We start from the raw sequence: 20,686 nt of genomic DNA, 5'->3' as shown, positions 1-20,686 counted from the left end.
ATCATTAAGCTAGCAACAGCATGTTGCACCCTTCCTGAACATGGCGTCTCTCCCACTTCTTCATCTGCTACCATCCAGAAAAAACTCTGCTTTTAAAGAGCTGTGATTAGACTGGACCACCCAGATCATCTCCCTTTTCATGAACTCCAAGCCAACTGGCCAGTGATCTTACTTACATCTGAAAAATCCTTTTTGCCATGTAATGCAATATATCATGGCCATGATGTCTCATCGTGTTCACAGTTGTGGGGATTAAAGTGGGGAATCCCGCGGGACCGCTTCAGGATCCTGACTGTTTCAGAATCTTACGAAGTCATGCATCATCTGGCTCTAAATTATCTGGTCTGTCATAGCTCACTCTGCTGTAACAAAATACCACAGACCGGGTGGCTTAAACAACAGACATTTATTTCTCACTGTTCTGGAGGCTAGGAGTCCAGGAAGAGCAAGGTGCTACCAGCCAATTCGGGTCCTGGTGAGAGCCCTCTTCCTGGTTTTCAGGCAGATGCCTTCTGGGCTTTCTTGCCATGTCCTCACATGGCGGAGAGAGAGAGAGAGATCATCTTGTACATGGCCCTTCTTGTGGGACACTAATCTCATTCGTGAGGGCTCCACCCTCACGACCCAATCACCTCCCAAACCCCACCTCCAAATACCATCACACTGGAGGTGAGGATTTAACATATGAATTTGGGGTAGACACAGGCATTCAGTACATGGCAAGTCTTATTCCTGGTCCTACCCCTTTAGACTCTGCTTCAGGTGCCAGGTAAGTGCCCAACTCAACAATGCTCCTGCTCACATTCAGCCTCTCCTGGGTTTTTCTCTGAGCCCTCCTGCTCCTCCCATGTAGCTACTCAGGTTAGATTTCTTTTTCTGGAGAGCTTTCCTGGTCCCTCAAGAATACACTAAGTGCTCTCTCTGTGTGCACTTAGCATGGAACGGATCAAAACCTTATCACACTGTACTATGAAAGTCTGTCTACCAACCATCTTCTTTAATAGAAAATAAGCTCCATGAGGGCAGGAACTCTGGCGCACAATAAACATTCAACGAAAATTTGATAAGTGAATGTGTAGTAATTGTCACTCAGTAAAGTGTTAGAAAACTCCTTTAAAATGCGTAACTTTAGCTCTGATTGAATTCCAGGCTTTAGGCAGTGGAGTCAGAGTTAGAACTCCAGGGTCAGTTTCTAGCTGTATGACTTTGCTGTGGATGGAATGTCTCTGTCTGTCCCCACCCACCACCCCACCGCCTTCTCACCCTGCTCCAAATCCTTACACTAAAGCCCTAATCCCCAGTGTGATGGCATCAGGAGGTAGGCCCTTTGGGGGTGGGGGAGTGATCAAGTATATATGAGGTCATGAAAGAGGAGCCTTCATGAGAGAATCAATGTCTTTATATGAATAGATACCAGAGAAATGAGCCCTCTCCCTACCATATAAAAACATAACCAGAAAGCATGCCTCGCCAGGAACCGAATCTGCTGGCATCTTGATCCTGGACTTCCAGCCTCCAGCACTGTGAGAAATGAATTTCTCTTGTTTAAGCCCCCCAGTCTGATGTTTTGGTTCTGGCAGCCCTAGCAGACCAGTACACCTGGAAACAGGTGATTCGACTTAAGAGCAAGTGTCAGTGGAGAGGATGGGAAGAGCCCTGAGGACTCAGCTCTGGAGTGCTCCACGTGGTGGTTGGCTAGGTTGAGAAGAGGAGATTGACCCAGGGAAGGAGACAGGAAAGAGGGACCAGGAGGTGAGCTGAGAGGGAATGCTGCAGGCTGCAGGTTCTGGAAGCCAGGGGAGGGAGCCCGAAGGAAGACGGTGGGCCCAGCGGTGCCAGCTGCAGGTGCTAGCCAGGAGAATCGGGGTGCCTCCACCAGAACTCTTTCAGTGCCACATAGAAGAGAGGGGACATGGGAGCTGGGGATGGGTGGTCAGCGGGAAGGTTGCTCGTTGGAGAGATTTTCCTCTTAAGGAAAAATAGAGAAAGGGAACAGTACTGGAAAAAGAGGGAGGTCTAGAAGGTTGTTTTTGAGTGGGAAGCGAGAGCATGTTTGTGTGCTGTGGGAATATTCTAGAAGGGAGGGAGCAACTGGAGTTGCAGATGGGAGGTGGGGTGATGAGTGGGGTCTGTGAGGGAAAGCAGAAATAACAGGTGAGGCAGAGCAGGACTTTGAGGGGACCACAGACACCCCACAGACACCCTCCAGCCTGGCTGGAGGACCGGAAAGAGCAAGTCATGCATCCTTTGAAGACATTCCCTTCTCTGCCCACTCCCAGGCCTCCCAGGATCCTGACCCACAGCCTTGCACCCCCTCCCTGGCCCCTCCAAATTCTGCTTTGTGTCTGAGATGGGCCGCAAGGAGCAGGGGTAGACAATGATTTCAGGTCTGCAGTACCACACAAATTGTGGCAAATGCACATGGAAGTCAAAGAAAAACGCATCTGTTGCATTTTATATCCATTAAATGACACTTCGAAAGACCGAGGATCCAATCTATACGTCAGAGATAAATTACCATGAAGATTCTAACGGTCTTAATTCATCAGGCCTGATTTCTTAAACTTAAATGACAGCTTTCAAAAAATATAAATTATACAGGAGAGGAAGAAAATTTAAAAGGATGCCTGCCTCCTCCTGCCCTGGGCTTATGGTTCTCGCAGGATACCTCACCCCTCACCACCCACCCAGACACCGTCCCCCTAAAGACCTTCCAAGAGTCAGAGCCCCATTTCTTTGCTTCCTAAATCCAGGGAAGCAAGAAATCCCCAAATCTTACAAAGATAAGCATGTCAAATTGTTCAGCACATTTTCCTAAAATCAAAGTCAAATTTTAAAAATACTTTCCCAAACACAAAATATAGGAAACATCAACACAAAAAAAAAGTTTATCACATCTAACTACAACTTAGAACTAACCAAGTTAACTGAAAGATACTATTTTAATAACTTAATTTTTATTAAAGATAAATGTTAATCATAAATAAATACCTATGCCCACTCCCGAAAAATGACATGAGTCTAGTATATCCCCCTAAAATACAGACAGACATTTTCAAATATCATTCAGTAACATATAAATTCACTTTTATTTCTTATCTTTTAGGAAAAACAAAATTTAACCACAAAGTCTCCTTGGTTAACAATGGTAATTTCCATTCATGGTGGATTTTCCTTGATGTCGCATATGGCCATGTGTAAAATAAGTAAATTCTCCCCTAACCTGATAGTTTCCATGGCAGAATTTAACAAAGGGCCTCGCTACTTCTTTGGTTTATCTCTCTGGGCCGAAAGGACTGGCCCCTTGAGACAACGGACCTAGCACTGACCTCCCAGGAGCATGTGTGTGACAGGAGCTCTGGGCCAGGCCATGGAGATACCACACCAGCCATCTCCATTCTGCACGTATTAGGCACTCATCTCGTAAACCAGAGAATGGACGTAGTAGAACAGACGATGCAAAACAATGGGATCCCCAAAAACACATTTGGCTCTGTAAGTGACTTGTCTACTTATATCTAAAGTTGATCGAGTCTGATAAGGAAGGAATTTTTTTTATTAAAATCTGATGTTTCGTTTGATGGTATTCGTATTGAGAGATGCTAGGACACATTCCTGCGTCCTCTCCTCATCCACTCCTCCAGCATTTTGTTGCTCTTGGCCCCACACTGGGGGTAGGTGGCTTCCCTGCTCAGTTTCAGGGCCAATCTGAGAGTGAGGGGTTCTTCCCTGGTATGGCTACTTGAAAAGCAGGAAAATCATGAGGAGCTCGTGCTTCTAAGCTCCCAGTGGCCACAAGCTACAAATCTTTCCATCTATATTCAAAACAGAGAATGTAACCATATTTCATGTCCCAGAGACATAACTGAGAGTTTATTTGATATACATCTCAGCCCTTGATGAAGTTCCCTAGTGTTCACATACAGATTTTTGAGTTCTGTAGAACCAAACAGAAATAAAAATAAGTGGCAATAACAATCTATAAAAGAGGCTTCAGGAATTGGTGTTGGAAGGGACCTTATGGTGCACTTAACTCCTGTACTCTAGCTCACCACTCTGCCTGAGCATGTCCTTCTGGAAATCACCTTAAAACCCACTAGATAGGGCACCTGGATGGCTCAGTCAGTTGAGTGTCTGCCTTTGGCTCAGATCATAATCTCACAGGGTCCTGGGATCGAGACCCACATCGGGCTCCCTGCTCAGCCGGGAGTCTGCTTCTCCCTCTTCCTCTGCCCCTCTCCCCTGCTTGTGCTCTCTCTCTCTCTTTCAAATAAATAAATAAATAAAAACGTTAAAAAAAAACCCACTAGATAATTATTGGTATATCCTCTCTACCACGCACCATGCCAGGGACCTCGACAGAGCAAAGAGTAAGCCTGGAGAAGTTTACAGTCTCCAGGAAATAGCTAAACCATCAGTCCTGATGTGACAAGTACCAAAAATTAATTCTTAAAAAAAAACCAAAAACATGAGAAAACAAGTATTTCCAAATGGAAGACACGGAGAAAAGATAAACATCTTCTCATCTATTTTTAAACGAGAAGGCACAGCAGCTGTTATAGTAAAACGGGCTTGTTAATTATTTAATCTATCACAGAGCGATAGGGTCTTAGTGTGGCGAGCCCCGAGCATCACCAAGGCCAAGCTGTCCCTTTCAGCCTGTGTATCAGGCCAGAGGACTCTGGACAGCACCGCACCCGGTTCTTGCTTGTAAGAAACACACCTATAGTCAGTAGGCTGCTCGATCTCTTTCATTTTATTTCACGCTTTCTAAACATTCTGCCTGGAATTTGGAGTCCAGGACAGCCTCTAAACACCGTGACTGCTGATCATCCCACAGCCCATGTTTCCAGCACACCAGCACCCCACGTGGCACATACTGGGTAACAGGCATGTGACCGATTGTACAATGTTGAGAACAAGTGACCTCTCAAGCTCCGTGCTGTTGTCCCAGCGCTGAGGAGGATACCAGGGGCACCTGCGGTTGTACATCCCACATAAGCAAACAGTGGGTTTTCTGACCTTCCCACACTCTTGGGGAGGGCAGATGGCACATGGAAACCAGCTGCCGTGGAGCGTGGTGCCTCTACCTAAAGCCTTGGATCTCACACACACACACACACACACACACACACTGGGAGAAGCAGCATGTCTGGAGTGTTGACAGATGACTTGTTTCACCAGGATTTTGGGTAGTGAGAGACTGGAACTAGAGGCTGGACTAGTCTGGAGGGTTCATGTTCTGGAGCGAGATACTTGTCTGGGGAAATTTGAGGGACTGGGACAGGAGGGGTCAGAGGACTCAGCTAAACAGGAGATTCCTGGGAACACCCCAGATGACAAAGGGCCAAGTTCCAGAAGGTCAAATAGGACCTGGAAGGAGCAGGTGGAGACATGTGTCAACACTCAGAAAAGAAGTGGTGGTCCAGGCAAAGGGACAAGACGGCAGATCCTTTGGGTGGGGCCAGCCCTGGGTTCCTGTGGAAGACTCTGGATGCCTTGTCCACCCTCAGCCCCGTGGGAGCACCTGCCATCCATGCCCTGGCAAAGGGCGAGGCATTAAAGACCAAGGGGCCAGGTCTCTGCCACGTCTGAGCCCCACTGAATCACTGAGCCCCCACTCAGATTCCTCAGCTCAAATCCAGGGTGTTAATGATGATAAGAATGGAGACCCCAAAACATTGTGAGGGTTCAGTGGGACAGCTTCTGTGGAAATGGGTCACAACGTCTGGCCACAAAGAAGGTGCTGAACAAATGCTTTTTCTTTCAGTTGCCAAGAGAACAGATGACCCAATCACCTTCTTGACATTGTGTATTTACCCTAAATAGCTAAAGCTGTTTGCAAAACCCACAGCCAAGAACCTCAGCTTGACCCTTCTTCCTAACATTCTGTAAAAAGCACTGAGCATATCTGCCCCACGGGATGAATAAATAAAAGAGCAAATGACTGACATTAGCTTTCTGATGCTGGCTTCTGACCCGGGCTATGCCGCTAACTGAAGGACTTAGAAAAGTCACCCCATTCTCCTCCCTGGTTTTCTCATCAGTAAAAAGGAGGCTGTTCTTAACGTTAAGAAAATCATAAGGAAGAGAAGAGGCATTTACAGTACTGAACTGTCTATTGAAAAACTACCCTGTTACACATGAAATATATGTGTGTGTGTGTGTGTGTGTTCAGTTCAAAGCCATGTTGTTCAAGGGTCAACTGTAATATGAAGGGCCAGGGAATTCTTATTCTTTTGGTTATGATTCATTATTTCAATGCCTGTTTCTTTTAGAAAATATGAAATTCTTAAAATGCTGGAAAAAAAAAAGGAGGCTGTTCTTTAAACCATGGATAATCTCTAAGGCACCTTCCAGCTCCATTTTTTATAACCTGTTCAGATTTTCATACACTCTGAATTCACTGAGTCTGGAACACTATGCTCTGCAATTTTGAAAAACTCCCCTGATACCAGAATTTTTCCAAAAGTGCCAGGGAAGATTCAAGGAGGAAAGGAATAGTCTTAAAGACCCACCCAAAGATCTCTTGATTTGCACACAGATCGCTATAAATATACCATCGTAGTCTGCACCAAAATTCACGGCCCAAATACTATCATCAAAAACACCCACGTTACTGAGTAGTCTACACACGTTGTCTCAGCCACCTGTCAAAACAGGCCCATGAGGTCTAGGAGTCCAGTGACCCCCTTCCTGAGTAACGTGGGCCATCCACTTTCCTCATACCTCGGCTGACCATGGTATGACCCCGATGTCCCAAATTCACCTTCACAGCTCAAGAGAGTGGACATTGCTTCGTAGTTACGGTTTTGAAAAATGACCTCAAATCCAGAGGGTGGCTTTTAGTGTCCCGAAGATGCTACGTATGTGGTTATTTATATACAAAAAAACAGTAGGACTGAAAAGTCACGTTAGTGATCCCGTGTGTGTTTCCTGGCAATTTGGTTTATTGTTTTCATTCTTCTGGGACTAAAAGTTGGACACAGTTGGGGCGCCTGGGTGACTCAGTTGGTTAAGCATCCGACTCTTGGTTTCGGCTCAGGTCATGATCTCAAGCTCATGAGATCAAGCCCCACTTCAGGCTCTGCACTCAGCGGGGAGTCTGCTGGAGATTCTCTCTCTCTCTCCCTCTGCCCCTCCCCCACGCACACACTCTCTCTCTCAAATAAATAAAATCTTTTAAAAAATAAAAATAAATAAAAGTTGGACACAGCTGAGGAAAAGAGATAGATTTCTATAATTATCAAAAGAGATGGAAGGGAGGTGTCAAGGGGGTGTCGGGTGAGACAAGGTTTGTGTGTGGAGGCTGGAGGGCAGGAGAGCAGGCACACAGAGTGCATTATAGGGTCCCACCTACTTCCCAGGGTCTGAGGCTCTCTACTACCGAGAGGGGGCATGAGGTCAAGAAGCACTTCTGTAAAGCCCTTCTAGATTTTCAGGTCATGGTTTGCAGTAAAAGCTCACTCCTCATTTACTGATTCGGGGGGAGCCATGCTGTTGGCTCTGTTCTAGAATCCTCCCCCTTTCAGCCTAGGCTCTCTGATTCCCCTCTAAAACCGTCTCCCATAAAGACCATTTCAGTTCCATGCAACAAATATTTGTTGAGCATCTACCATGTGCCAGGAGCTGTGCTAAAAATTTAAGGTGCATCTGGGGCGCCTGGATGGCTCAGTCAGTTAAGCATCTGATGCTTGATCTCAGCTCAGGTCTTGATCTCTGGGTCATGAGTTCAAGCCCTATGTTAGGCTCCATGTTAGGTAGGGAGCCTAATTAATTAAAAAACAAAAAAAGATTTAAGGTGCATCAATGAAGGAAACAAAAATCCATGCCTGCACAGAGCTCTCATTAAAGTGGGTTGAAATAAAACAATAAATGAAATATATTATAATAAATCGATGTTATATACTTTGGTAGAAATTGGTAAGTGCAGTGGGAAAAATAGCACAAGGTAAGGGGCCGTGGGATGGGGCAAGGTAAGCCTCACCAAGAAGGTGATATCTGACCAAAGGCTTGAAGGAGGCAAAGGAGTGAGCCATGAGACTCTCTGGGGAAAGAGTAATCCTGGCAAAGGGAACAGCCAGTGCAAAGGCCCTGCGGTTGGTGAAGTGTGTCTGGGCTGTTCCGGGAAGGCAAGGAGGCCAGTGTGGCTGGAAAGGTAGTGCTGTTCAAGGAGGCGAGAGTGGCAGGAAGGGGACAGCATGAAGGGACCAGTTTAAGGAATAGAAACAGATAATGATACTAAAGATGTGGCTTTTCCTCAGAGATGGGGAGCCACCGGGGAGCTCTGAGAAGACAAGTGAGATGCTTTGGCCTCTATCTTTGGGGAGCGCTCTGGAAGCTGTTTTGGGAATAGACCCAAGGGGTGCAGAGGTGGGAATGGAGACAGCGGGCACAGGAAGAGGAACACAGGTGCAGGGGCAAGGGCTTGGGCAGGCGGCAGCAGTGAGGTGTTGGGAAGAGGTTGGCCTCTGGATACAATCCGAAGGTAGAGCCCCAAGCAAAGGAGACGGAAAAGGAGCGGCAGCAGGTGGGAGGAGGAGAACAGAGAGCACCAAGCGTCCTGGAAGCTGGGGACAGAGCTGGGCCTGAAGCCAGCGAGACCAGCCACGCGGCCAGGCAAGATAAGGACCGAGAACCAGCCCAGACCAGCAATGGGGGTCCTCAGAGAGCTTGATAAGAACCAGCTGGCGGAGGAGGCAGCAAGGTCTGACAGGAGGGCACTCGGAAAGAACAGGAGGGGAGAAATTTAAGACAACAACACGTAGAGCTCCCTTGTGGGGCTGAAGTGCCCTGTGCAGGAGTCCTGCGCTCCACCAGGTGGGAAGAGCAGGAATCAAGTGGAAAAGCAGAGGGGCTGGCACCACGGAGCCTAGTCCCAGTGCACAGGGCTGGGAACTGGGGTTCAGACGCTGGTGGGTGGGCATGTGGAGGGGCACAGAGGGCATGCAGGAGGTGCAGCCTGAGCCCCCGATGCAACGAGCTCCTGCACCCCACTGAACATGGACAGGCGACCTGCTGACAACCTGGGAGGCCCACCCAGGGGGGTCGCCCCCTAAACATGCAACTTCTCAGCTGTGCCGGCAACCTTGAGCGAGTTAATCCTTCCCTCTCGCCACCTGGGCTTCCTCACCTGCAAAGCGGGGCCATGGCGGGCAGCCCCTCCCCGTAGAGCTGCTTCGAGCATTTAAGGATGTAAAGCATGTAGCGTGCTCATCTCAGCACCCAGGAAACAGGGTTCACCATCAGTCATTCCCCCCTGGACACCCAAGGGTGAAGCCACCAACCAGCCTGGCTCCTGCAGGTCCCAGGGCAGAACTAACGTTGGTTGTCATGAGAAGAGCATCGCTTTGCCTCCCAGTTCCTGCTGTCGCAGAGCTTCTTCCCCTCGCGGTCAGGCAAGGTGGTGTCCGGAACACAGCTGGAGCCCGACAGGCAGGCCCTGAGGGCTCGGGCACTGATTTTACTCAGATGCCTCCAAAGGCTGGTTGTCAGTATCTTCTTGGGTCTGGAAATGTGTTTGCCAGTTGGATAGAGGTTTTCTGTTCGAGGACAGAAGAGGCTGCTGAGGTGTGCAAATGTCTTTTAAAAGAAATCATTCCAAGATCTGGGGCTGCCCGAGTCCCTTCAGAGCGACGGCAGGGCATCGTTCGCCGCCAGGAGAACCGAAGCAAGACGTAACAGGCCCTAGAGCAAAGTGGCAATAAAATCCCGCCACACCCCACCCGGATCCCTCTGTCCTTCCAAAGGCCGGGCCTGGGGAATAAGCGGCACTTATGACAAGGAGAGGGATCACCAAGGGACCGACTCCAACCCAAATGGAAAGGACCCTACCGGGGATTTCTGGCCACTCCCACCGCCATAGGGCTGGAAGGAGTTCCCAGCTGGGTCCATCTCATCAAGATTAAACTTGCCCTCCCCCGCCACCCCGGACTTCTCCAGGACCCACCGGCCAACCACACCTACACTTGTGAACCACCTGAAGCTCTGAAATTCAAAAGACAGTCATTGGGCGCCTGCGTCGTACAGTCGGTTGAGCGTCCAACTCTTGATTTCAGCTCAGGTCATGATCTCAGGGTCGTGAGATGGAGCCTGGCATAGGGTTCCGTGCTCCGTGCAAAGTCCGCTTGGGATTCTCTCTCTCTCTCTCTCCCTCTGTCACCCGTGTTCATCTGCCTGCTTGCTCTCTCTCTCTCTCTTTCTCTCAAATAAATAAATCTTTAAAAAAAAAGCCATCACTGCAAACAGGTAAGGAATGTGGTGGACCATCGTCCCCATCACCTTCTTTTCTCGCATCTGTGTCTCCCATAGGCTTGCTGCTTCAAGCAGCGCCACGCCCTGGAAAACACCTCGTTTGCCCCTGCTGGGTTAGGGGTCCGGTTTGGTCTAACATTTCCTGGGGTGGCTCTGGGTCTCTTCTCTTGTCCTTTCACACCTCGTTTGTCCTTGCTAGGTGAAGAAAAAAATAAAAGTAACCATACCCCTTCTTGTCCTGGTGCTTACGTCTTCCCTGATCATAATAGGGCGTAAGCAAAATGTGGGGAAGGGGGAAGAAAAGTCTTTGCTCCAAATTACTAAAAACATTGTCTCAGACTGCACTAGAAACTTCATCAGACCGCTGGGTATGTCATGAGCAAGTTCATGGAGAAGCACATAAGGATGTTCCGTGAGGCAAGCTTGCAGAGTGGTCCCAGGGCCAGGCCCACCCCATTTACAGAGCCAATAAACCTCACACAAAGCCAGTCCTCCGCATCCACCCACCACCCACTGACCCGATTACAACAACATGTTCCCGTCGACCGGCCATCACTGGTATACTACATGACCCCTCCTGTGATCTTTGTGGGCCCTCCACCTGTAATCTGACTGCCCAATGAGCCCGCATACTTAGTACCATTTTGTGCAGCTGCCCACCCAAAGGTGCAGCAAACCCCACCTCCCAGCTCTGCCCCCCTTTATATGCAGCAATACCCACCCCCCACAACTCAAACATGGCATATGATCTAGGAGATATGGCCTTGGTGTCAAGTTCCCCAGACTGCCACACAGGGCCACAAGTATATGGCACCGCTGATGATGGAGACCTGGATGATGACAAACACTCCCTGTGGATGCCCCACAACCGCTCACCCCCTCAGTGCCCAGCCCCCTCCCCAGGGCTCCTGGGTCTAGCTGAAGGAATGGTCTTCCTAAGAATGTCAGATGGGAAGGGGGACACCAGTTCAATGTCTTGATACCAATAGGACTAGTGGCAACTGTGGGACATGCTGCACCATCCCCTGAAAATATTCAAATGTTCCTCGATAACCCATCTAACACTCAGCTATCACCACCACGGAGGTCCAGGGGAGCCGGAGGACAGCTGAGTGCTCAGAGTCACCTGAGTGGAATCCGTGATGGGACCAGCCGGGGAATAACGTACAACGCTGCCACACAGAAGCCACTGTGTCCACAGTGGTGGCTGAAACCGGACAGTTTAAGCTTATCTAAGATTATTAGACTCTGGCTTCCATGGTTTTAGATCACCAATTAGCCTTAGACTATCTACAGGCTGACCCAGGGCGAGTATATGCTATTGCAAATCCATCTTGTTGATTCCACATTCATGTTTCTGGAGAGGTAGAACAAAGGGATGACATCATCCCCCAACAGGCCTCCTGGCTCCATAATTTTAAGGCCCCCACGCTCAAACCATCTGGGACTCCGTTAAGGGGTACCTGCCAAGTGTTCCCTGGTTCTTGCCTTTCCTCGCGCCCTTAGTGACCATTTTAATGCTGTTTCTATTTGGGCCATGCTTCTTTAATTTACTTGTCAAATTCATGTCCCCTAAACTCCAACAGTCCCATATCCAGCTGATGCTCGCACGGGGATTCAGCCCACACCTACCGGGGACCATGTTCTCATGTCAGGATTAAAGCAGAGAGCGGGACATTGCCATGACCTCCAACGAGAGGCAGCGTCTACACCCTTGATAAGCAGGATAACAGACACGGGAGATGAGACCTCCATCCACGTTCCTCTGTAAACATCAGGTGGATGAAATCTCTCCGAGGGCCATGAGACAGTCAGGGACCACAGGAAGAAGCCCCAAATGAAAAATACTATGCACCTGGGGCACTTCCGGTCAGCTGTTCTTCCTGAACTGATCTTCTCACAGAGCAGAACCAGGGTCCGACCCCACACCGGCCGGACTTCAAACAACAGCCAGGGCCATGTCCTGTTGAGGCAGGAGACAAAAGGAGTCTCCGCCATCCTGGAAGACCGTGGCTCCAAAAACACCAAAGAGCTGCTGGGTTGCCTGCCAACATCAGCCAATCAGGACAAGGCACTTTTCCATCCCTTAGTAGCATAAGGGACAGGAGTGGGAACACTGGAGAAAGTAGGAGCTTTCTCCAATACAGTGCTGCCTGTGCCTTTGACTGTTGGGTCCCACCTCACTTCTATCGTTGTTGGGCCCAAGACCCCGGCTCGGATAACAGCGGCTACAGGGACACACACCCCACCCAGGGTGGACAAGTAGGCACAGACCCAGCCCTGCTGCTGGAGGAGCTCCTTCACCCTCAACAGCCCCCACCCACCGTTATCTTCCGAATTGGGGACAGCCCTCCTGCAGGACCAAGGCTCCGACAAAATCTGGGCTTCAAACAGTAAGCTCAGTCCCTGACTGTCCCGCCTGGGAAGGAAGGTTTCCTGAACATGGCCCAGCATGTGCAGAGCAGCCAGGATAAGGAAACACGTCTGCAGAGAAGCAGCGGATAGGAGAAACGCTGTTCAGGTTAATGCTGCCACAGCCATTTTGCAGCAAATACCTCCTCCTGGGCTCGGGTAGGAGCGTGGTCCGGCTTCTGTGGGTTACCCAGCCGTGTGAGGCCTTCACTTTGAGTGCTGGTAAAGTCACGTCAGGTAAAGTAAAAAACAAGTACGAACCATTCCTACGACCAGGAGCAGGGTGGCTTAGCATGTAATCCCATAGCCGCTGAACAGGTGAAGACCCCTGCCAAGCAGGGCCTCGCCTCCGCAGCCTGCAGAACAGGCTCCTACAAACCTCCAAGCGGAAGGAAATGGAAGGTTAATGTCCACTCCACAAACTCAGTTGTTCCCTGGCCGTCTGAGAAATTCCAAGAAGATGAGCCTGGGCCAGGCGTGGGAAGCAAGCACAGGAAGACAGCCTCTCTTGACCAAAGCTCATTTCAGGGAGCTCATGCCGTGCCCTTGGGGATCCTGGCAGCGTGGCCAAGAGGTCCGCTCGACAGGCCAGTCTTTGCAGTTGTTTCGAAGCCGAATCTGTAAACACGGTCTTCTGTCTAGAGAAGGCCATTTCTCAGGGGCGACGGCCGGGGATGTGCTTGCTCTGCTGTGAGCTGAACGCCGAGCTGCTCACAGGGACTCGGTGTCCCCGCTCAATCCACTGCAGTGAATGAGGGCGCTGGGGGCGTGCTGCTTCAGCCCAGGGACAGCCCTAAAAGCTCAAGGACTGGGACTTGAAGTGGAAGGGACTCCTGAAAGGGGCTGAAGGATGCCACCACCAGGCTTGCCTCCGAGTCCCCCTGGCCTCCACTCCCCGCCAAGGGAGGCAGGACGGAGGAGCAGGCCAAGCCGGCGGCTGCACCTGGGTTCTCACAGGGCTGGATTTCCACCCCTGCCCCAGGGTTTGTTGGCTGGGAGCCTTGGGACAAGGCGCTGGGTTTCTGTAAGCTGCGGTTGCCTGGTGTGTAAGATGGGGATGTTGCCACACACCGCTGCACGGAGACACTGATCCTGGACATGGGAAAATGGAGGCGTGCGTCAGACACTTAGCGCAGTCGTGTAGGACCCAAGGGATGGCCTCTGTTATCGCTTGGGCACCCAGCAGTCTCACTCAGGCTTATAAACTCAGCTACACAAGCAGCACTAGAAGACAGCACCCTTGCCTGCCTCTTCCTCCTCCCTCCTCACTCCCTCCCTGCCCCACGATGACCCTCAGCAATGCCACCCGAAGAGCTTCCAAAGCTATCACTGTGGGTTGTCTCAAGTGTGTCCGCATGGGCCCCCGGGCTCGCTCAGACAGCTGGACACTCCTCTTCCAGAGAATTCTCCAGAGCCTGCCAATAGCTCAGCATGTTGCGAGGCTTGACGAAATGGCAGGCCACGATCTTCCTAAAACGACACGTGGAAAATGCCAACCCGTTTGGGAAAAAGGTCTGCTCAGAGTGGAGTTCCTCCAGCCTGATTTTCAGTTTTGCCAGACAGAGCCCCACGAAGACGTCTTCGAGCTTAATGAACGGGACGCTGTCGGACACATCGTACACCTGACTTGCCACATCACTGGAAAACACGTAGCCAGTGCCCGAGCAAAAGGGCGGGTACTTCTCCCACGGATATTCGTATTTGCTGACAAACCACTTGTTGTGCTTGTCCCTAATCGGAAATTCGTTCAGTTTTAAGAAGCCGGTAAAAAACCGAGTGGTTCTGTTTTTCTTGAGGAGCAGCTCGGTCAGGTAGTAGATGTTGACAAACATGTCCGAGTCCGTTTTCATCACGAAAGCCGCCTGAGGACAGAAGCGGTGGATCCACTCGATACCCATCATGGTCTTCAGGGTCAAGTTGAAGTAGGCATCCATGAAGTCCTTCTGGATGATGTCATGATGCCGCCGGCTTTCCTGCACCACCACTTTCGACAGGTCCTTACTGGATGTGGCTCCCAGAAGGAAGAAGGTTTTTATGAGTCTTCCATGCACATTCTTTTCCTTCCCCCACGTGTTCCGGATGACCGTGCGAGCAAACATCTGCTCGTGGGAGGAGGTCACCAGCAGGACAAGGAAGGGGGGGTCCTGCCTGCAGTTGATATCTGGAAGCTGAAGGAAGTTCCCCCTTTCTTTCTTGAAAACAAATGGCTCATCTTTAAAAGGAGTCAGGCTGTAGATGCTAAAATACAAACAGAGGGCTCCCAGGACCACCAGGGAAATGTACATCAAGTGCATCTTCATGTAAGCCATCTGAAAGGAACAAAGCGCAGCGGTCAGACCTCAAAAGAAGGAGCCTGTTTAGCTTTGCCCTGGGACGCAGAGATGGGGGAAGACACCCACATCTCACGGCTCATGTTCCAGAGACTCTGGGGTCTCACCGCACACAGAGCTGGAGAGCTGTTATCCAAAGGTGAGCATGGATGCCCAATAGCCACATTCACTCCACAGGGTGCGATCGGAGCACAGGGCTCCAGGCCAGCCTGCCCTTCACCCGTGGGAGTCCCAGACTCCCCCCCTAAAATACGGGACCAGATCTCCCACTAGGTCCTTCCAGCTCTGCCCAACCCTGACTCCATAATGAAGTCCAACTAGAGAACCTGCAAGACTGTTCTAGATCTAAACGCATGAACCATCTGCCCTCTTCTCTGATCAAACCGAGCACCATTTTATCACACCCAGAAAGAAGAAAGACCAATGTTCGGATCTGCACAACTACATTCATCCCCCTTTATTTGTGGGAATACCTTCCAAGATCCCCAGCGGCTGCCTGAAGCCAAGCATAGTACCAAACCCTATATATGTTGTTTTCTCCCCTACATACGTTCCTATAACTTCTAGTTTTTAAATCTGGCACAGTAACTGATTCACAACAATAACTAATAATAAAATAGAGCAACTATAACAACAAACTGTAATGAAAGTTAAGTGAATGGGGTCTCACTGCGCTATACTCACCCTTCTTGTGATGATGGGAGATGATAAAATGCCCACGTGATGAGATGAGGTGAGGTGGGTGGCACAGGCGTGTGACGTCGCGTTGGGCTACTGCTGACCTTCTGACAATAGGTCAGAATGGAGACCATCTGCTTCTGGACCACGGTGGACCACGGGTGACTGAAACCTCAGAACACAAAACCTCAGATAAGGCAGGAATACCGTAAGTATCTTGGAATTCCATCCCTCCTAGCAGTGCTTATTTTATTTGGGGGGGTTACTTCTTTAAATCTCCTGATTCTTTCTTCTTGTGCCCACACACCTCTGTCATTCTCAGCAAATCCAGGACCACCCATGTTAATGTTACAACATTTAGAAAGCAAGTAACTCACTTTTTCCTGGCTCTGATGACCCTCTGGTTTGAAAGCTAAACCCCAGGGTAGGTTCCAAGAGGAAACTTGCCGAAGAGCTGTCAGTGAATGCCGTTGGGCACTGTCCAGTTCTGGACTCACTGCGTTTACCCAAAATGATGATTCCCTTCCTCAAGAGTCACTATAAGGAAAAAACAAAAAGAATAACACCATTCAAATCAGCATGCCTCACCAGCAGCTCCTCACCATTGGCCATACCAGGGTGTGGCAGACCCACATCACCACCTACCTAGGTGACCTTGAGGAGCATTTGGGCCCCACTGCAGCCCCGTTTTTCTCTTCTGCAAAGTGGGTGTGATCAAGAGATGCCACCACACGGTGCACCTGTTGACAACAATAACAGCATGCAAATATCCAAGAAACCTGTCAGGCCTGATGCGCTAGGACGACACCCAGAGCTCTGGAAGGGGACCTGGTGGACCCATAAGTCAGCTTCAGTCCAATGTCTCATACTAACAATTGACCTTCCTACATAACAGTCTTATAGGATTTGACACAGGTAAGAGATGCGTCAGTTCTCAACTCAGCGTCCCTGCCTTCAAAATGTCATCCTGGGGGCGGAGCTCAGAGGGGCCAGCAAGACAAAAACCAACCAAGTGCAAGGAAGAAAAGGGTCACTTATTTTGATGGTAAAGTCAGACCTTGAAATCTCATTCAGTTAAAGTTCTGCTCCAAATGCTTTACCTTAAAAGCTATGGAACAATGATGGAAACTTCCAGAACTAGCTAACTCCCTGGAGGCCAACTTAGTCTGGCTCCTGTCCTTCATGGTCCCCACGGAGGTCTTATCCAGCTGGAGCCCCCACCCAGTTCAGAGAAATCGCTGTGGGAGGCAAATGGGTAGCAAGAATGTGTCTGAGCCATGGCTGACAGGATGCTGAGAATTCTATTTCCTTTTTCTTTTTTTCTTTGTGAGAATAGTTTGGTTGTTGTTTTTTTTTTTAAGGATTTTATTTATTTATTCATTAATTTGACAGAGAGAGCGAGAGCGCACAAGCAGGGGGAGTAGCAGAGGGAGAGGGAGAAGCAGGCTCCCCACTGAGCGGGGAGTCCAATGTGGGGCTTGACCCCGGGACCCCGAGATTATGACCTGAGCCAGAGACAGACGCTTAACTGACTGAGCCACCCAGGTGCCCCTCTTCTTTGTGAGAATAGTGATTTACAGGGGTAAGACGTGTAGTTTATTCTGGCTGAGGAAAGGGGTAAGGGGAACCAAATTGCATTTTCCCCCACAACACATTTTAAAAAACGAAACATAAGGGCACCTGGGTGGCTCAGTTGGTTAAGCGTCTGCCTTCGGCTCAGGTCATGATCCCAGGGTCCTGGATCGAGTCCCGCATCAGGTTCCCTGCTCCTTGGGAGCCTGCTTCTCCCTCTGCCTCTCTCTCTCTCTCTCTCTCTCTCTCTGTCTCTCATGAATGAATAAATAAAATCTTAAAAAAAAAAGAAACATAAAAACCAAATCAAGAGAAAGATGATGATATCTATTTTGCTTCCTTTCCCAGATAAGTTTGCTCTTCTTCAATGGGTTGCCTCATTAGTAAACCTTAAAATATCATTCCCCTATATGTTTCAGGATCCTTCGCAGGGATCTGAATCCCCAGGGATGGATGCTCAGCTCACTTACTGCACTGGTCTCTCGCTGGACCCCAAATGACACCCCTGAGGCAGAGCAAGAGGCATGGCCTGACTCGCCAACACTCCCTGAGGTCATTTATTTTCATGTGCAATTGGAACACACCCCCTACCTCCAGTGGTGTGACCAAGAAGTTACACCTCATATGCCCATTTATACCTTTGATTGATTATATATATTGTGCCAAAAGGACCCATTGAAGGGGATTTGGGGAGGGCACATAGCATCAATAAGGAACAGAGCCTGGCAGAGTATGTTTCTAGAAACAGGAGCCCTTAGCATAAAGCATCTCCATGGACAGTCATAAACAGGCAACTATGTCTGCTATGGAAGCCCCACCTTCAAAACACACTGGGCCAGCCAGTCTGTATAGCCTGGCCATCCAGTCAGTATGGAACAACAGTTTATTTAGCAGATTCTGGACACCAGGCTTTGCTCTTTCAACCTACGAGCAATACAGATACAGATACAGAGCCTCGGAACTGGAGTAGATAAGTACTGTGCATGAATTATAGATCGAGGCAAGCCAGAAGGTTGCAGGCCCCTCTCTCCCTTCTCCTCTGCTTCCTGCCCTCCCCAGGCTCCTCTGCAGGTGGCACTTCAGCTCCAGGCTGGGGTCACTGTGCCCCCTCTAGGCCAGAGCACCCGGAGGGCCAGGGGTATGTCCACCTAATACCTGAGGGGGCTGTGCATAGGTTAGACACTGGGCGTGTTTGAATTGCAGTGGAACAAGTAAGTAACAGCACAAAGCTAAGTGCTTTAGGGCAGGGAGAGGCTGTCTGTGGGGAGCCCCGAAGTCAATGTCTTAACTCCGTCAAACAGAGGGTCCCTGCCCAGGCCAGGTGGGTGGGACTCTTGCCCGAAGGCTACAGGGCTTGATGACAAAGGGATTGGAAGTCCATATCCCCAAGGGCTGAAAAGCCTGCCAAGTGAAGTCTAACGGGGCTGAGGGGCGGGGGCGGGAGAGGACCTTCTGGATCTGATGAAAAGGACGATGACTGGAACTTCACAACACGCCATCGATGGGGCGCCCGGGGGGCTCAGTCGTTGAGCGTCTGCCTTCGGCTCAGGTCGTGGTCCGGGGTCCTGGGATCGAGCCCCGCGTCGGGCTCCCTGCTCCGTGGGGAGTCTGCTTCTCCGTCTCCCACTCCCCCTGCTGGTGTTCCCTCTCTCGCCGTGTCTCTCTCTGTCAAATAAATAAATAAAATCTTAAAAAAAAAAATGCCATGGAAAGACTTCAAAACCAAGCCACAGAAAGGGAGAACATATGTGCCATACATACATCTGACAAAGGACTATTACCCAGAATATATCAAGAACTGCTATGTATCAACAAAGCACAAAAACAAAACAAAGCAAAAAAACCCACAACCTTAAAAAATGAACTGTGAACAGATACTTCACAAAAGAAGATATCCAAATGGCCAAAACCCAAGAAAGGACATCATTAGTCATCAGGGAAATGCAAATAAAACCACAATGAAGGACCACTGCCACCCGTGGAGATGACTAAAAGGAAGCAGGATGTTGGAAAGCCGTATCTATTTGGCAGCATCCACTGCAGGGAAAGCTATACGCTCTGACCCGGCAAACCACACCTCAGCTCATACCCGACAGAAATGGGGTGTGATCAAGAACGTGCAGAGCACATTGCTGCCCATAATAACCAAAAACTGTGCTCTCCATCTGGGTCTGATCAGGAGAGAGAAGCCACACAGTAATTCAAAGGGAAAGTTTAACATAAAGAATTGTTCTTCTAACAAGGGATCTGAGTGATGAGTGATTAGCAGGAAGTAGAGAGATCTCTCAGAACACAGGAACAGCCGGAATAAGGAGCAGCCCTGCCTCTAGCTTAAGATGAAAGCTCAAGGAAAGTCCCCCAACCCAGGCCTAAGACGCAGACCTCCATGACAGCCTGGCCCACTGACAGCAGAGAAGTCACCTTGGGCCCAGAGCCGTTTTCACAGAGTAGTCAAGAAAGAGTGAATTTGGAGCCAAGAGGAAATACAGCAATAAATGACACAAATGTAAACAAGAAATTTCCACCAACAGAACGGGTTAACAAAATGTTATACAGCCATTAAAAAATACAAACTTCTGATAAACGCACTATGGTACTAATCTGATAGACATTATGTTGAATGAAAGGAGCCAGAGTTGAAAGAGTATGTTCTGAATGATTCCACTGATAAGAAGTTCCAAACCTGGCAAAATGTATCAATGATAATAGAAGTCAGAATGGTAATTACCTCTGGTGGAGGGATTATTAACCAGGAAAGGGCACAAGGGCCCTTCTGGAGAGCTGGATATATTTTATTTTTGATCCAGTTGGTGGTTACATATGTAAAAACTCATTGAGCCATACAACCAAGATCTGTGTGCTTTGCTGTATGTAAGTTATTCCACATTAATATTTTTGAATCATTTTAGATAAAAATAAATCTCTGAAAAGGTAATACCTTCTGTAAAATAGCCTGAATTTATCTGACCCCAAGTCTGATTTTTTGCACAGTGCATTTCACGGGCCACAGTGCATCACAGAACAAACCCATCTGGGGTCCGGGTCTTAATTTACAATGAGGACTGAATGACAACCCGGACAAGTCAATGTCCTTGAAAGAAAACATGAACGTAACTTTGGTTCTCTTAGAAACAGGAGACACGGCTTGCCCCGCTGGGCCATGGGAGGAGGGTCACAGGTTTTGGTCCGGAGAGACAGACAGGTCCGGGTCATGAAATAAGATGCCAAAACATAATATATAGAAAATTAAAAACAGGATTAATATGACCCCGGGAAACAAAGTCTGGGACTTGCTTTTTTTGAAAACTCCAAAGTGCTGACGTCTGCTTTAACGTGTTCAGTTTGCCAGGTAAGGAAGGCAGGCCCCTTGAGCAAAGTGTGAGATTTCTACAACGATTCTGCAATATTGCATTCATTGTCAAATCAGCACTTACTCCACT

The 20,686-nt window shown here is 49.2% G+C and overlaps 1 protein-coding gene across 3 annotated transcripts; it reads right to left on the bottom strand.

The window, feature by feature from the left end:
- Positions 1-7,132: 7,132 nt before the first annotated feature.
- On the bottom strand, positions 7,133-18,857 carry B3GALT5 (beta-1,3-galactosyltransferase 5). Of its 3 annotated transcripts, none has more exons than XM_027587826.2 (5): positions 18,696-18,857; positions 16,320-16,414; positions 16,052-16,211; positions 15,681-15,846; positions 7,133-14,975 (listed from the first exon to the last, which is right to left on the bottom strand). In XM_027587826.2, exon 5 carries the CDS (start codon positions 14,973-14,975, stop codon positions 14,040-14,042), a length of 936 nt encoding a protein of 311 aa, XP_027443627.1. In that variant the 5' UTR covers positions 15,681-15,846; positions 16,052-16,211; positions 16,320-16,414; positions 18,696-18,857; the 3' UTR covers positions 7,133-14,039. The 3 variants fall into 3 exon arrangements, with proteins under 3 accessions (XP_027443627.1, XP_027443628.1, XP_027443629.1); XM_027587827.2 differs by having other exon boundaries at positions 15,681-15,839; XM_027587828.2 differs by lacking the exon at positions 16,320-16,414.
- Positions 18,858-20,686: the final 1,829 nt, after the last annotated feature.

This window comes from Zalophus californianus, chromosome 1 (assembly GCF_009762305.2).
Source record: "Zalophus californianus isolate mZalCal1 chromosome 1, mZalCal1.pri.v2, whole genome shotgun sequence".
NCBI classification, from domain to species: Eukaryota; Metazoa; Chordata; class Mammalia; order Carnivora; family Otariidae; genus Zalophus; species Zalophus californianus.
This window is presented reverse-complemented; position numbering and strand designations above follow the sequence as displayed.